Genomic DNA, 18,297 nt, shown 5'->3' with positions numbered 1-18,297 from the left:
TTCTTGCAAAGAACTCGGTAAAATCAATAGGTGCCATTAATTAGAAAGAATTATAATGGTTGATAATACATAGAACACATAATCTTTAACTGTTGAGTTCTTTGAGTTTTATCATCAAATAACATTTCAAATTTACAAAAACTAAAATGTTAAGCATTACGTTTCAATGGCAGCGCCCCGAGCTCCGCTGATAAAGATTTCAGCTTTGGATTTTCCGACAGGTCTAGCTCGGTTAGCTTCGGAAGGTTTTTAACTTCATCTGGGACATTACTGATAGCATGGTACTTCAAAATAAGGTGTTTCAATGTCTGGATTTTGAAGATGCACGTGGGAAAACCCTTAGCTGAAACGAAGAATTGATTAGCTATGGTCTGAAAGATTTCTTTACAGCTAACGTTCACAATGGTGTGGCCAAATGACGTCATTATATACATGCATTGAACATATAAACGCAGGTAAAACTTGTTAATGAACTAAAAGGAAAATATTAATTGTAGAAATATAATAATAAAGTAAATTATATCAGAAGCAGGCTAGCTTTAAATCATAAAATCATGTTACAACACTCTCAATGATGCCACTCCCTGCACACACACACACAAGTCCAAATTTCTGAATAAAAGAATTTGTAACTTACTTTTCTCAAAAGTAAGTCCTTTAAGTCCAAGCCTTGGGTATTTTTTCAGCAGTGTTGTTTGGTTCAGGGCAACAACCTCCTGCTTACTAAGATCACTTGACTCATCTACGTCGGCTCCTGAGAATAACTTCAGCATTTCCTGAAAATATTCATGTACAAAGATATTTATGTTAACTTAAAAAGATAAATATATATTTTTTTAATCCAACCACTACTAAGATTCCTGAACTCATCATATCAACTGATTCGATATATCTTACATTGAACAAAATTTCAACAGTTCGAATATCATCTTACAACACCTCTAACAGTTGTTTTTGTTTTTATAACTAAAAGCATTGGAAAGCCTAGTATATAATCTCTTATGATGTATTTGTCTAGAAAACAGCTTCTATAAAAAGCAGGCCGAGCTTAAAAAGGGTCGTGGAGTTTACACCATCATTCATCTGTTTTTAGTAAAAAATGAGGCACAGCAACCCAATTTTTTCAGCCAGAATTATTGGCCTTGCTGTACATGTGTGCTTTGCCTCTGCTAACAAGTGTAACAAGTTGCATTTGCATATTTCAAAATATTTTCGAGTTATGTCCAAGGCGCAAGTCAGAACCACATCAACACAAATGCTAAGACAATATTTCAACTTTAATTGTAAAAAGCTCAGAAAAGTAAGCTGAACTTTATCAGTTCACCACTAGATATGAATGTTAAATGACTATACCTCCTTTCCCATTACGTTGGTAACATTGTTGGAGCTCAACGCCTTTGTAAACATCACAATCGATGGATAATTTGATTCGGGTATCCATGGAACTCCACTCAGATTCAAATACTCTAGGGGCAACTCTCCAAGCTGATCGGGGATACTGTTTATGAGATTGTAACCGACATTCAGTACCGTCAATTGCTTCAATTTTATCACATCCGATAAATCGACGTTCCCGACATTTTCGGCATGTAGTTCTTCGAGTTTGGTCAAGAACGACACGTTGTGCGGTAAATGGTTCAATGGGTTGTGGGAAATGTCAAGAAACAATAAGGTTTCTTTCAAGCCTGCAAAGTCGGATGGTAGTTCCGTTAATTTATTGTGCGCAACATTTATTTCTGTTATTTCCTTTAGCTTTCCAATACCCGATGGCAGCTTCTCTATTTTGTTCTTTGAGAGATTCAAACTCTCCAGAACTACAAAAGAAGTAAAGAACTCATCTGGGAGAGTTTCCAGCTGGTTGTTCTGGAAGTCAATCCTTGTCAAGAAATTGTAGAGTTGGGAATACTCGGCCAGGTTGATCTCTTTGATATCTTGGTTTGCCAAAGAGGAATTTGCGTGTCCTATGCATCGTATATTGTCCCCATCTACAAATTTCTTTGACACGTCCTTGTCTTTGAGAGCGGAATTAACGACATCCATCAGTTCCTGAAACACGTTAAAATTTTTGTTTTTAAAATACAAATAAAACTTTTTCTGGCAACATGTTAAGGGGTTTTCGATTTAATTATACAAATGAGGCTTCACTTTTTATGAAATATTACGACTGAACAAACACAAATTATGTTTAGAACAAGTTTTAAATGCAATAAAGAAAACAGTAGAATGTGTAATTTCCAATTAAGATATATAATCAAGATTTTCATTAAACTGAATATTTTCAAAGCAGGGAAAATATCACATACTGCTGAAAATCCTGTTTTTGTCGAGGGGTCTCCAGCATTGAGGTCAAGGGTATTGATGTACATAAACAGCAGTCGGAGGAAAATGTTTTCAGTCTGAGCCTGAAATAGCATACAAATATTACTGGGTAGGTGCAAAACATTTCTCTTAACTAATACAACTTCAACGTCAAAAAATAAAAGAACGAGTTCTAGTCATAGCGGATGTTACAAATGGCAAATATACAAAAGCAAGAATGGATTCCATCGCTCTACATTTTTTTTCCAGCGCTTTCAACATTAGGTCAACATTGTGAATTCCTAGTAATTTAAATAATAAAAGAATAATGCTATGATAAAAATATATAACAAGAGCTGTTCATAAGACAGCCCATTGAATAATTTCGCTTCTTTACTCTAAGATATACAAACTTATAACACAACACTGTCCAAGATATTATATGCCTGATGTTATTTCAATGAGTAAGAGTTAAAAAGATGCTTTGGCCACTCCTTTTTTATTTTTTGGTTTACAAGAATTTTTGGAAAAAATGTCCACCGGGTGGTCGAAAAAAAAAAAAAAGGGATAAAAGTCACAAAACATACTCTTTAAGGGTGAAAATCAGAGAACAACATAAAAACATTGAACATTTATATCATTTACTTGACATTTTAAATTTTAAAACTGCTATTAATGCATGTTTTAATACACTCAAAGTTTCAAAGTTCTAATTTCTAATTAAACACACAGATTAAATCTTACATACTGTGCATATAAAACATCAATGAAATTGACTATAAAACATGTTTACATGTATAAACTACACTTTTTATCAAAGATACATTGAATATTACTCAGCAGGACATTTGTTTAGCTTTAATGGTATGCTAAAGCAAAAGTGAATGCAGAACACTTAAAAAATGACCAATATTAAATTGGAAAAAAAGGGAAGGCAAATTTTACGCTTTAAAATACACAATAATTGCACTGTATTAAGACAATACATTACATTTTCTAAGCATTGTGTCAGTTATTTCAATATTGGAAAATGTCAATAAAGTGAAATAATTTCCAATTTTGTAAATAAGGAAGTAATATTGTATGAAGACATTGTGCTTTAATATTGTGCAAACAATTCCTGAAAAACTAAAAACCAAACTAGACCTAGATTTGAGTTTTAATAACCTTTACCATACGGGGTCCTAGTTGTGTGTAACCCAATCCATGCTAAGTCCGAATATTTTCGGACTGGGATATTTACCATGCGATGTTCAGCAAATCCATTTCAAATTCAAATCTTGCAGCAAATTACCACATCAGTACATAAAAATCACATAGCAAAATAATAAATCTAGCATGTGACTTAACTTTATGTACCAATGATAGTAACAGTGAAATCCATAATTATTTATCGGATATTTTCATCTTCTCCCAACTCCGCCATTTTGTGTATCATGCGTTCACAGGGCATCTATACTTCATGATTGTTTATTTTTCATTTTAAAGAGAATTCCTTGGTTACAACAACAAATCTCATTTATAGTGAAATATCAAGTTCATAACAAATTAAAATGGACTTATTCAAAATAGTTTTCCGTGTTGTTTTATCTTAATGTTTTGCACACAACTCCTGGCATTAGTAAATGGCATTGACACATGTGTTCAACTCTTTCATTGTTTTTACTCTACTATTAACCCAAACATGAATAAACATGTAATCTAGAATAAACACAAGCTTTTACATTGACTCAATGACAAGTATTTCCAAACCAGTTTGTGATTTAAAATCCATAAACACAACCGACTGAACTTGTGAAACTAGATCACCGGTGTCAACTTAGAAATTTTACTTTCGATTTCACCACTCACACTAAGTGCACTGTTATTTGATATTTAACCATAAAATGTTATAAAATATTTTTCTCGCATATAATTTACAGATATTTGTGTCTACTTATTCGATGGCAGCCGCTGCCACTTATTTTTCATCTATAAACAACAATATTTTCATGACCTAAATTTGCGGGGAAAAACAACAATCACGTGACAGTTATTGTTTGTGTCGGCTGTTAAATTTGCCAATGTATTTTGCTATTGTTATTTTAACAACTCCTGCATATTTAACTTAATTATTTCATACAAAGAATGACTGCTATCGTCAATTTCGCCATTGCCAACGGCGCTGCCATAACAGTTGACTGGCTCACATGTTATCACAATCGGAACTCCTCGGCTAGTATCAAGATATGGCCTCGGATATAATACGGGTCGTAAGAAAAAGTCCATCATGGCCGACCAAGAAACAACAATCAAGAGATATGTTAGTCCAAAGACAGAATGAGGAGCGAACTTTTACCACTTATTTGTGTGTAAGTGTTATTTTTATACTTATTGTATTTTAATAAAATATAAAAATAGTTTTAAAAGAGCCCTAATGAGAAACTAATTGGAAATGTCATTAATTCTTAGTGGGTGGGGTAAAGTCTTCTTTCATTTGACAGATTCTAATATAGTAAATAACAATTTTGAAGCTCCATTGATCAGTGGCAAAAATTAAGAAAACAAATACTCTATTTTGATTTTTTTAAATAACAAATAAGTCTGAATCTGACTTACATGTAACTTAGATCGATAATAAGTTAGACTTTCTTTCTCAGTGTATTTATCTCATACATTTCATATCATTAACTTTATTTTTTTATAATTAAAATTAACATTCTTTTAACCAAGGATGTATGGTTTATATGTCCGTGAGTGTTGGTATTGAACAACTTAATGTAATGGCACAATTGAATGCCTCGGCCCTGTTCACTAATATAGTTCTCTAAATAAATTAGATCTTCATTCTATTGGTTTAACAAAATGAGTTTGAACGGATAAATCAGCACACATTTCTTTCAAGACTAAATTCTATGATATCCACCAGTGGTGGTGATGCAGAAACATTGAAAAATGCTGACATTTTTACTGTGCCAATGAAATGCAGACATTTAAATTTTAATCTTATTGTCATTTTCAGAGAAGAGTATGGTACCAGGGGTGCAGCTGACTCTGATTCCCGGCTTGTTCTAATGAAAAAAGGCAGATGAGGTAATGGTTGTGCTATTTTCGAAATTCGGACAATAATTTAACAGTCAAGTATCCTATTGGTTTAAGCCCAAAAGTACCTGCATGTTTGTACAATTAACCAACAAGGATTGACAGTATTAAAATATCAACATTTTAGATGAATTAAAACATGATAAACATGATAACAATTTCATTTCATATTTTTTAATTTACCAGTAGTCCAGAGCTAAAAGCTGCTCTCTCACAGATTGACAGTTCTTCTTGGTCATTCTTCAAAGGCCCAAAGGAGTAATTAAAATTAAATTTACACATATAATTTATTATATGGCTTAAAGCAATAGCAAAAAAATATTTTCCAAACAATTGAAATCTGTTCTATTATGTGTGATCTTATATGACTAGTTGGAGGAATTTTTACCAAATTTTCAAACTTGAAAGACTGATCTGATATTATGTCAGCAGTCTAATATCACTGGTTTCCATACATTTGCACAATAATTGCCAATTGGCTCGTTTAAAGACAAAAATAAAAAAGGTGTCAGAACAGTAAAACTGTGAGGATGCAGCTTTAAATTGGTGTTGCACTTAATGTTTTGTGAATAGTTTTCTGTTGTTGTACAGGCTTTTAAAATAATTGATCTGAAAATATAATTCCTATTATTGTTGTATTTTCTGTTTTCTATTTCAGGCACTGGAATCCGAATGTAATCAAAAATGCCATTGTATGAGGATTGACCTGCAATACATGGAAACCATCTAACACAACTGCAACGCCTACTTTGGAAAAATGAGTGCAAGATGGAACAAAGCCTTCAGTGGAACATCTTGTCATCTCAAATATTTGATGACTTACATACTGATGTGAAGTTGAAGATAAAACTCATCTGTTGGTCCGTGATTATTAAATAAATCCGAACATATATTTTAAAAGGGTAATATGGTAAAGGATTTATCTACGCTTAAAGTGGTTTTCCTATATTATGGAGAGAAGATAACTACAAAAACAGAAACAGATGGCATCGGCAGACCAAATAAAGGAGGACTATTTTGTTCAGTTCAATTTTTAAGACTTCAGAAAATCCGTTAAAAGGGCACATCCTTGCAAATGCCATATTGTAAACTGGGCTCTTTAAAATGTGAAAAGGTGAAAGTGGTCTAGAGGATAAGCCTCAAATTCAAGGTTGTGAGTTCAAGACCTCCAAGACACTTTCTCTTGACCTCAGGAAAAGGATGTCCATACTTGTTTCTACTTAGGCAACAGACTTAAGAGTGATTTTGTAAGCTTCCAGCTTGCATAGCAATCTGATAAGGCATAAAATAAGATACTAGCTGACTTGCAAACAGTTTTTCCATTTGTGTTGATTTATTTTTCAGTCTGTTGGAATGTTTATTAAAAGTGATGCGCATTGCTTACTGCAACCAATATTTATTTTCTTTATTAAGTTAAATTTAACGAACACATAACATGACTTGTGATTTTACAGATGCATGTTTATTTCGTTGATTGTATGAGTTTATTTTCTCAAATGATGTAATAAAAGTTATTCTGAATGAGGTTTTGGCATAGCATAGTGTCATCATCATCATTGTGTACAAAAAAATATTGTGAAGTCTCCCAAAAGACTCAATGCACTTAAAAGGTCTTGGCACAGAAATGAAAGTAAAAATGGGAGCAAAACCTAATTTATCATTAATTTTACATGGGATTGCATACAGATGGCTCTGTAATTACTTGACTAATATTAAAAATAAAATTAAGAGACATGTTGATCCAAACTGTAATTATTCTTGTTTGCATTTTATGGAGTTGGACATAAAAGAGTCATTTGGTGAAGAGTGATCCAAAGGCTAATTATTCAAAATAGATTAAGTATTATTGAAAAAAGTCTGGTATACATTGCTGAAAAGCTTAGTAACCTGGCTAAATATTTGTTTAAGGCTTTTATTTACAAAAAAATAAATCAGTTGAGTATCTTATCAGTTACTCTTATGGTGTTGTTGTTTTTAATAAAAAATGACAATTTACTCAAAGATATTGAGACTAATAATCATAGCTTAAGACAAATATAATGTGTAAGGAAACTTCTAATGAGTTGGTTTTATCCACAGCCTAGGAGGTAAAGTGAAGCATGATCTGCCTTGAACAAATACAATTTTAAGACAAGTTCTGTCAACTTAGTGCACCAGTCAATTGTAACTTCCCCCCCCCCCCCAGCCCAGGTCCGCAGCCCAGGTCCGGGGGAATACTGGGGTTAACCCGGGGAAATGGGCTGTGTTTTTACCTATTAGGTGGCCCGGCAATGCTGGGTGAATGCGGTCTTAAAATGTAGAGGGAAATGGACCTTACCTAGAGTCCCTGGGGTGTGGGGACATTTGGCAGGGATTTTGCCATTGGATCGTCCGCGCAGGGTGGGGATTTTAGCCGGGGTTGGCTGTACTGAAAGTCAAAGTCCCCACTATTCCCCAGACCTGGGGGGCCGTGGTTACAATTGTCTGGTGCATATCCACATGAACGTTGTACTGGTACTCTAACAATTGAGCTTACTGCGTGGATAGTCACCGCCCCACCCCAACCCCACAGAACGGTTTACACAAAAAAATCTGCAGCCCAAACCCAATAATGCTGAAGTAAAGGCGTGCATAGATTTCAGCTGGTAAAGCTGACTGGGTGCCAAGCTCACACCCATCCTTCCACAACCCACAAAACTCTGCACAATGCAATCAATGCATGATTTTACAGAATAGTAATGTTGTTTTAATGGCAAGGCATGGTGTGAAAAATAACACGGCAAAGTATGACTTAAAACTTACATTTCATAGGGTATTCCTATAACTGTTGAGAAAATGTTGACATTTAGTCCATGCATGCATTTAATCCGATGTAATAATTTATGCATGCCATGAACCGTATGATCATTTCAATGACTGTCAAGTACATTTCTGTGTGCTCACGGTTTTTTTTAGAGGAATTAGAGTGCTTCAACTATAAGGAAACATCTAAATATTCATAAAACGAACATTCTTTGAGGATACAATAAATATTTTCTCTTAACCAGGCACATTTAATTTAACACGATCCATTTCCTTGTTGTTACAATGGCATTCGGAACTCCTCAGCCATTTTTTCAAAAACAACCTCGGATGTATGCCGGTACATCTGTTGAAGTAGTCCGTATTTTTTTGAATAAAAGCATTAATTAAATGTAGTGTTTAAGAGTTGTATTCATTGCTCTCAGTTTAAATTGATTGCCAGTGAAGTGTATTATTGCAAACATAATTACGATTCCCAAGAGTTAAGTCATAAATTTTAACTACTAAATAAGATTACTACGCGATCTATTTGCAGCGGACTTAAACGTACCACTTTTTAAGTATGTAAACCGTCCATATACATCCGAGGTTGTTTTTGAAAAAATGGCCGAGGATCTCCGAATGGTTACAATGGGCCTTCTTTACGCGGATTGAAAACGGTGTTAATCGCCGGCAGCCGCATCGCACTTTCGTATATCCTTACTACTATTTACGAGGTCTATCTCGAAGCTTGCCGGAGATGGCCGAGTTGTTACGATTGATGTTATCACTATAAATCGGCGAATACGGCTACGGAACAACAAACCAGTTGAGATCTACTGCATTCGTACTCTTATCTGTTCGTTTTTCTTTCGTTTCGCACCAAAATCAATACGGTCGGGAAAATAATCTTGAAAAAAAAGTGAAATTCATTTTTTATTTTTTTTGTACTTTTCGGAAAATTAGACCCGCCGGTTTTGTAAACCAATTTATATAAAGGTAGTGGCCTTAACTATGTTCAAATAATATGGAAAACGCACACCTAATAGCTACAACAATACCTTTAGATTCAAAGAAATTGAATTTGAATTAACATTACAGGTCCAGTATTCATAAACATCATTTCCTAACTTAAGTTATCTTAATGTATCAAGAACCTCACTAACCATATGATATACTCGCTCAATATCTGAAATTCTTTGTTTTCATCGATTTGAATCAATATACTTACTTATATGTAAAAAAGCACCTACACATTTCTTTCAATTTGACAATTTGATGATTCATGAATACCGCCCCAGGAGATGATACAACAAATAAAGCCTACCTCGCCCTGATATCCAAGAACAAGGTTGGAGCAGGAGGACGGAAGAACGCTCTGCAATCACATAAACAGAACTACTAAATCAAACGAAATCAAATCATATAATATTTTAGATCATTTAAAAAACATCTTGGTAGCTTAATTGATAAAAAGCGGGTACATTACTTTCCACGTGACAGCATATTTTGCTAAGAGAAAGTATTTTAATCACTGCAGACAATTAAGATACCATTTATTCAGTCTAAGATAAAAAGATAATTTTCAGAGGCATACAAAAGAAAAGAAAGAATCAGTCTCTATTTGATAGAGGTTGTTCATTGACAGCCATGGTAGCCATCGGTCCGGAGCCATATTTTATGTTTTACTGAAAATGTACCGGTTGAAGCGCCAGGCCAGCAATGCAGTTAATGAGGTACTTCGCATTCTGGGGGTTGGAAAATATCTCTGAATTTGGCAGGGGAAACCCTGCATCATCAACTAAATGCAAGACGTCCATTTCTGGATAGATAAAGGTAGAATCAATAAACAATTACTATAAACATAAACTCATCCAAAATATAGTTGTTTAACATGACTATTTTACTTGCAGGAGAACTTAAAGCATAGGGCGTAATATTATTGTATAAGCATAATCAATATAATCCAAACATACAATTACTATCAATTCTGCAGTAAAAAGTACAGTGAAGTTGAGCGAATTAAAAAAAACTTACTTAGACCAGGGCAGAGTACATGGACGTTCTGGTGAGAATAGTCCATTACTGACTGGAGGGATGGATACTTCATCATCGACATACTGAAGTTCCGGGGTAGCAAACAAAAGAAGCGATTGTGTACGCTGAAGAATTCGTACAAGGTGTCAGACGTCTTAAATCGCTGGAGTATGCTGAATTCTTGCACTGAAAACAAAGAAAATATAACTTTAAGTAAAGCATACTATATATTGGGGAGTAAGAGTGCATCTTTAAGTTGTTTTTTCTATTATCTTGTAATCCACACATGAGGTAAAAGGAACGTGTCAAATACCACCGATTTAGCCTTGTCAGAATGATAGACAATTGACAGGTTGCCAGTTGTCAATCAAACAATCAGTCAAAAGGATGGATTAACTGAAAACCTTTGGCTCGAAGAAAATTATATCCAGTAAAATGAAGCATAAAAAATAACAGGGCTATAAATTAATAAAATGCAGTTGAAGCACTGCATAAACCAATGGAATCTAAATTACAGCTCTGTGTCAAAGTATTAATTTTTTTGAGATACAGATGCATTAATGTATGAAACAATTTGAAACCTAATGACACGAAAAATCGTAATTGTGACCTTGACTTTTGAGATAAAAACACATTTCGCCATGGTGCTTTACAATCATGTTTGTTTAAGTTTGATTAAATATCCACTTAACATTAAAGTGTTATTGCTGAATCGAATATAGCAAAAAAGCCATTTTGCTGAGACAGATATCAACTATTGCAATGTATCAAATATATTGTTTTACGTTGACCTCTAAGATGGACCTTCGCCTTTGAGATAAGAGCAATAATGCTGTGCAGGACTGCCTACTCATGGTGCTCTACAATTGATTGAATTCCTTATATAAAGAGTTAAAAGGTTATTGCTGAGACATTATATGCTATGAAATCCTAATATATATAGTATAACCTTGACCTCTACGTAATACATAAACTTTGACAAAGAACATTGTATGTGAATATAAGGTTGTAGAAGTGTAGCAAATTTGAAAATTGTGGGATATAAACAAAACCAATCAGTAACACTGCATTTCTTCATGGGTATATATCTTTTTCAAATCTTACCTCTTCCCCTGTGCTGTATTCTATGACATGAAGCAACATCTACCCTTGATGAAACAAAAGCAGTCACCAATGTGCTGGTTTTACCAACTTGTTCCTATTGGAATGAGTAAAAGAAACAGTTAGAATACTAGAACTGTAAGCCATAGGCTAACGAATACCCCCCACCCCTCCATGTCTAGGTTGTTTGCCCTGGAGTTAGGCCGGACAAAGCTAATTTTGCCTACAAGGGGAGATAACTCCAGTCAGGGTCATGTGACCTGTACCAAATTCACAGAGGCGAAAGTTTACAACATGGCCATTAATTTCTGAAAGTTTGATAAAGATTTGTTGAATAATAACAAAGATGAATCCCGGACAGGGCTAATTTTGCCTACTTTAACACATCAAGGGGAGATAACTCCAGTCAGGGTCATGTGACCTGTACCAAATTCACAGAGGCGAAAGTTTACAACATGGCCATTAATTTCTGAAAGTTTGATAAAGATTTGTTGAATAATAACAAAGATGAATCCCGGACAGGGCTTATTTTGCCTACTTTAACACATCAAGGGGAGATAACTCCAATCAGGGTCATGTGACCTGTACCAAATTCACAGAGGCAAAAGTTTACATCATGGCCATTAATTTCTGAAAGTTTGATAAAGATTTGTTGAATAATAACAAAGATGAATCCCGGACAGGGCTTATTTTGCCTACTTTAACACATCAAGGGGAGATAACTCTGGTCAGGGTCATGTGACCCGTACCAATTTCACAGAGGCGCAAGTTTACATCATGGCCATTAATATCTGAAAGTTTGAAAAAGATTTGTTCAATAACGACAAAGATGAATCCCGGACAAAAAAAAAACGGACGGACAGACGGACAGACAGACAGACGGACAACCCGATTCCAGTATACCCCCCCCCCAAACTTTGTTTTGGGGGGTATAATAAAGGTATACTTTTGAGCATGGGACACAACAAAATAACTATAGTTTTGTTTAATGATAGCATTTGCCAAGAATTAGCCAAGTTCAGTTGTGCAAGGTAATTTGTTTACAAGAAGAATAGCTGGTTGCTATGCCCTTAATAGGAGCAACTTGGCATTTTTCATCAGTCTCTTTCAACATTGGTTTACCTTTCTCTACTTTACTATTAGGGAAAGTGTTAGAGGGATGTCGCCCCGCCCCACCCCTTCAACGTTGGTTTGCCTTTCTCTACTTTACTATTAGGGAAAGTGTTAGAGGGATGTCGCCCCGCCCCGCCCCTTCAACGATGGTTTACCTTTCTCTACTTTACTATTAGGGAAAGTGTTAAAGGGATGTCGCCCCGCCCCGCCCCTTCAACGTTGGTTTACCTTTCTCTGCTTTACTATTAGGGAAAGTGTTAGAGGGATGTCGCCCCGCCCCACCCCTTCAACGTTGGTTTACCTTTCTCTACTTTACTATTAGGGAAAGTGTTAGAGGGATGTCGCCCCGCCCCACCCCTTCAACGATGGTTTACCTTTCTCTACTTTACTATTAGGGAAAGTGTTAGAGGGATGTCGCCCCGCCCCACCCCTTCAACGATGGTTTACCTTTCTCTACTTTACTATTAGGGAAAGTGTTAGAGGGATGTCGCCCCGCCCCACCCCTTCAACGATGGTTTACCTTTCTCTACTTTACTATTAGGGAAAGTGTTAGAGGGATGTCGCCCCGCCCCACCCCTTCAACGTTGGTTTACCTTTCTCTACTTTACTATTAGGGAAAGTGTTAGAGGGATGTCGCCCCGCCCCGCCCCTTCAACGTTGGTTTACCTTTCTCTACTTTACTATTAGGGAAAGTGTTAGAGGGATGTCGCCCCGCCCCGCCCCTTCAACGTTGGTTTACCTTTCTCTACTTTACTATTAGGGAAAGTGTTAGAGGGATGTCGCCCCGCCCCACCCCTTCAACGATGGTTTACCTTTCTCTACTTTACTATTAGGGAAAGTGTTAGAGGGATGTCGCCCCGCCCCACCCCTTCACACTTATTCACCCCTCCCCTCACCCCTCCCTTCACCCCTTCCTCTCTTATCTGATTCTGTTTTAGTAAATCAATAGTTGTAGAAATACACACCTCATTAAATAGTTGGAATGGAACAGGCAGGCATTCCATTTCCTCACAATATGTATCCCAGCTGAAAGGCTTGCCATAACCTGGAGCGTAAATTAGGTTATTATATTTTATATTTGTTATTTAAAAGTCATTCTTGTACAAAAGATCAACAATTGCTCATAGGTGACAATACAAGGACTTGAACAATACTTTAATATGATATATATATTTATCAACTGATAAAACCATCTTTTTCAACAAATATTAAGATGATACTAAATATTATCAATTGTAAAACAAACACTCATTTGATAAGAAATTTGATAAGATGATAAAATATCTATAATTAAGGTTTTTAAACCAAAATATTCTTTTCCAAATGAGTTCAACTTGTAAGCAGTTTACTTAAACAAGACGCAAACAATACATTATCAAATTGATATGTTTTCATAACTTAACATGTTTTTATTACATAACCACAGGATTTCTCACAAAGCAAAAATCTGCACTCCCAGCACTAGAAAAGTAATGCCATGTTTGATCAACATGCGACATTTGCATAATAACTAAGGTCTGTGGTGGTTTATAATATGCAACATACATTATACATCATTAACTTCCTTCACTGTACAGGTTCTTTATTTTAACACATTATATCAGATTACCTACATCATTCAGAGATCCAATTATGACTAATCTTAAATACCAACCCTAACTTAAACCCTAAACTCTGTAATCAAGTACTACATGTTTCATTATTATAAGAACCTTATCAAACATACGGTGTGGGGATTGAAGCATCTGAGTCAAATGCTTGTTATTTTGTTTATTTGCATCCATCCAGCCAATGGGATGGAGAGCCGGATCATCCATGGTAGTAACATAGTCATAGTTATCTCCCCAGCCATCAAAATGTATCTGAACCTTGCCATCCTCGAAAACTTTACCTAAAATTACATTCAAGTACATATAGCATGCTACTGATGAATATATAAAACATTTTTTAATGAATTATATAACTTATAGTATAAGACATATTCTTCTTAATAAGCTGTTTATAGATTTATCTCCAGAGAATAACTTTCAACAAGTCTAACTAGGTTTTAACACCTAATTATTGTTTTTAAAACTGTCTAGCTGAAATCTCTTTTTAAGGTCAATCGATTCCAATAAGGGCAATCAAAGGTGTGGTTAGGGTAACATCACAGGCCCTGATTTCTCGAAACTTCTTAAGTTTAGCATACTTAAGTAGCTTATTTTGTTCAGCAAAAACTCTTATTTTAACCTGATTTTGATATATAAATCTTAGTTTTTCATGATTTATGACTATTCCGCCGCTTTTCAGTGTAAGGATTGAAAAGTCTTGGTAAAATATGGATCACTGTAAACTTAGATTAGATTTCAATGCAATGCATGATGTTTTTGCTGAGATATTAACCTATGTGTGCTTACATGCAAAACCTTAACCAGAATTTCTAAGTCAAATAATAAAGGCCCATAATTTGCATTATATTCCAAAAAGTGTTATCTAACTTCATTAAATTAGTAGGTTAGATATTTGGGAATAAATATCTTAAGTTTCAATGCAATACATTATGTGTTTGTTAAGATATTGATATTAAATGTGGTTACATGCAAAACCTTAGCCAGAATTTTTAAGTTGAATAATAAAGGGCAATTATTTGCATTAAATGCAAACAAGAGTTATCTAACTTGAATAATTAAGTAGGTTGAAGGGTTGAGTACCATTGTCTAAAGTATTAATGCAATTGCAAGTAGTTGCTGAGAGATTAAACTATGTGTGCTTACATGCAAAACCTTTACCAGAATTTTTAAGTCAAATAATAAAGGCCCATTATTTGCATTAAATGCAAACTAGAGTTATCTAACTTCATTAATTTAGTAGGTTAGATAGTTGGGAATACAAATCTTAAGTGTCAATGCAATACATGATGTATTTACTGAGATAATGACTTAAAGTTGCTTACATACAAAACCTTAACCAAGGTGTGACGCTGACGTCGACGCCAACACTGACGCTTGGGTGAGTAGTATAGCTCTCCATATTCTTCGAAAAGTCGAGCTAAAAATAGTGAGCTTAGCTTGATCATGTTATAACAGACATAAGTTATTTCGAAGAAATCGGCCCATCGTCCATAAACATGTAACAAGGGTAGGAAAGGTTTTTTTTCTTCGTTTTTTATTAGGATGTATGTAATAATGTTATTGTCATTATTAGGTAATCACTTGAAAGTAATCGTCAGAATAAAGCTTTTAAGGTTTTAAACTACATATTAAAACACACAAAAATTATTTTATTTATTTTAATTGTATGTGTTTTTACAGAGAGACAATAAAAACATAAGGGTTGTCTATTAGACTTATGTGCCATCATAATCACTATCACTTAAGCTTATTGTAAAAAGACATTTAAAAACAATACATTGTACTTACAAACCGTAGCAGCACAACATAAACTTGGGTTCTTTTTGTCAATGGCTTCAAGCCTCATATCAGGGTGTAAAGTGCTTAATTGTTTCTGAAATGTTCAAACATTTTTTAAAAGCCATAGAAACAGCTGTGCTAGCTGTGTATAATTCACAAATTGTATTTTCTCATAGAAAATTGGACTTCATCATATGACTAAATTTTTTTTAGTATATATACACAACAAAGTCTAGACATATGACAAAGTCTAGAGTTCAATTTTCAATTAAAAAACATACAAAACTCTACTTAAGCGCAAATATTATGTTGATTTATGAGAGATCATCTTTATCTGATAATTTGAAGACGTCAACTCAAAAGGTCTTTTATTCTGTTCAAGAATTTATTGACCGTAGAACAGTTTACAAAAACATGAAAGTAGTTGACATTGACAACACTTAACTACAAAATTACAAAAATATTGCATACCTCGTCCCGGCTTGAATATGGCAGAACCTGAAATTCTGCAGCTTTCTTCACCGTCACAAACGGCTTGTACTGGGCTGAATATTTATTTGGAACCTCTACAGTTCCAATGCACTGGGAATTTCTGAAATTGACATTGTGTGAAACTTAAAAAATTATTCATTTGAAGTACTTAAAAGAAAACATGAGCTCACTGGAACACATCGAAAACTACAACAATGCAATCCAACATTACGATCAAGAAAAGGCGGACAATTGAAGGCATAGGGTATACCAGTTTAAGTGTTTGAATTATTTCTAATGCCTTTTAAGACTCAGCCTAGCAATTTAATCTTTCATCTCATAGCACTAAAATTTGATAAGTAAATCTTGCGCTTAAATATATGACGCTAATTGCATGATTTGATATAATTTCCTGAAAAATTAAAACTAATACTTTATTAAGCATAAACTAGCAAACATCAGATTTCCAAGTTGGTAAGGTCACATTATGCCAAACAACAACACTATTTACACCTCAACTTCCATTTCTTAAATAAACTGCCTTTCGGAAAATTGCAGTTATCATCAGATGAACGTTATTCTTCGGATATGTTCGGATCGCGAATCATCAGAAATACATGAACATTGTTGTTGCTTGTATGTGTCAGCAGGTCCCGTAAAAATAAATCAACATTTTAGAAAGTTTTAACTTATGATATGTTAAAGGTATTGTTGCCATTAGTGTTTCAATTTTATGTTTAAAGGTGATTTCAAGGGGTTGATCTTTTCCCGCGTTATTGTGACGTCATTTGATGAAATGTTTCCCGTTGGGTCTTTCCTTTGAACTCCAACCACTTTAACCATCCAAACTGCATTCATACCCCGATAATGACATCAATCCCGCAATTAATTCCTTAATTGAATAGCTGTAATAGAAACAGCGATGAGATATTTTGCGTGATTCAATGGACTAAAGTTAACTCAACTTAAGTTAAGACACTTATATAATGATTGTGTGGTTGTATAGAATTTTCAGCTATGTCACTATGATTGTGTGGTTGTATAGAATTTTCAGCTATGTCACTATGATTGTGTGGTTGTATAGAATTTTCAGCTATGTCACTATGATTGTGTGGTTGTATAGAATTTTCAGCTATGTCACTATGATTGTGTGGTTCAATAGAATTTTCAGCTATGTTACTATGATTGTGTGTTTGTATAGAATTTTCAGCTATGTCACTATGATTGTGTGGTTGTATAGAATTTTCAGCTATGTCACTATGATTGTGTGGTTGTATAGAATTTCCAGCTGTGTCACTATGATTGCGTGGTTCAATATAATTTCCAGCTATGATATTACGGATGAGTGGTTCTTTAAAATTTCCAGCTATTACACTATGATTGCATGGTATTACAGAATTTCCAGCTATGATAGTATGGTTGCGTGGTTCTATAGAATCTCCGGTAATGAAACTATGAATGTGTGTTGTTGTTTTTTAAATTTCCAGTATTGATACTATTAAAAATAATTGCGTGGTTTTATAGAACGTTCAGCTATGACACTATGGTCAATGTGTAGTTCTGATAGAATGTCCAGCCATGACACTATCACTACATGGTTCTTTAGAATTTCCAGCTTTGACACTGTGATTCGGTGGCTCTATAAAATATCCAGCTATGACACTATGATTGCGTGGCTTCAACAATATCAGTAAACATTTTTCTTTTTATGTTAAAATTTCATTAACTTCTAGAGTACTTCTCAAACGTAAACATGAAAACCCAGAATACATTTCTTAATGCTTTAATTGACTTGTTACTGTTACCTGTAAATGCTCAATTCCTGATTTTGAGAGTTTTCTTTCCGATCAAGTAGCATCGTGACCGTGTCGCCAACCACAGGAAGCTTCGTCGCGTCTATAGGTATGCTTTTATCTCCATCCGTCAAGGATACATCTATGCTAGACTTGATCAAGTTGATTTCAATGTACCCGGTCAGTGCTCTAAAAAAGAACCAAACATTTCACATTTCATCCCCTCACCATGGCATGCATACAAGTATAACTAG

General features: G+C 34.7%; 1 protein-coding gene and 1 long non-coding RNA gene across 4 annotated transcripts in view; one reads left to right on the top strand and one right to left on the bottom strand.

Annotated features, from left to right (window-relative positions):
• LOC128202664 (uncharacterized) overlaps window positions 1-18,297 on the bottom strand; it is a 62,472-nt gene that overhangs the window by 22,021 nt on the left and 22,154 nt on the right. For all 3 annotated transcript variants that reach the window (XR_008255785.1, XM_052903699.1, XM_052903700.1), the window contains exons 18-30: window positions 18,056-18,232; window positions 16,251-16,371; window positions 15,789-15,873; window positions 14,117-14,281; window positions 13,356-13,435; window positions 11,281-11,374; window positions 10,177-10,362; window positions 9,840-9,961; window positions 9,467-9,517; window positions 2,304-2,402; window positions 1,354-2,046; window positions 638-776; window positions 161-343 (exon numbers count right to left, since the gene is read on the bottom strand). Coding sequence is in view for 2 of the 3 variants with exons in the window: in XM_052903699.1 (XP_052759659.1) it covers window positions 161-343; window positions 638-776; window positions 1,354-2,046; window positions 2,304-2,402; window positions 9,467-9,517; window positions 9,840-9,961; window positions 10,177-10,362; window positions 11,281-11,374; window positions 13,356-13,435; window positions 14,117-14,281; window positions 15,789-15,873; window positions 16,251-16,371; window positions 18,056-18,232 (2,195 nt within the window). In the remaining variant the exon portion in view is untranslated. The remainder of the gene's footprint in view (window positions 1-160; window positions 344-637; window positions 777-1,353; window positions 2,047-2,303; window positions 2,403-9,466; window positions 9,518-9,839; window positions 9,962-10,176; window positions 10,363-11,280; window positions 11,375-13,355; window positions 13,436-14,116; window positions 14,282-15,788; window positions 15,874-16,250; window positions 16,372-18,055; window positions 18,233-18,297) is intronic.
• LOC128202665 (uncharacterized) lies at window positions 4,581-7,163 on the top strand. Its single transcript, XR_008255786.1, has 3 exons — window positions 4,581-4,649; window positions 5,300-5,370; window positions 6,038-7,163. It is a non-coding gene; the product is annotated as an uncharacterized LOC128202665 (long non-coding RNA).

Source organism: Mya arenaria, chromosome 9 (genome assembly GCF_026914265.1).
Source record: "Mya arenaria isolate MELC-2E11 chromosome 9, ASM2691426v1".
NCBI lineage: Eukaryota > Metazoa > Mollusca > Bivalvia > Myida > Myidae > Mya > Mya arenaria.
Note: the sequence above shows the minus strand (reverse complement) of the source record. Positions and strands in the feature narration are given on the sequence as shown.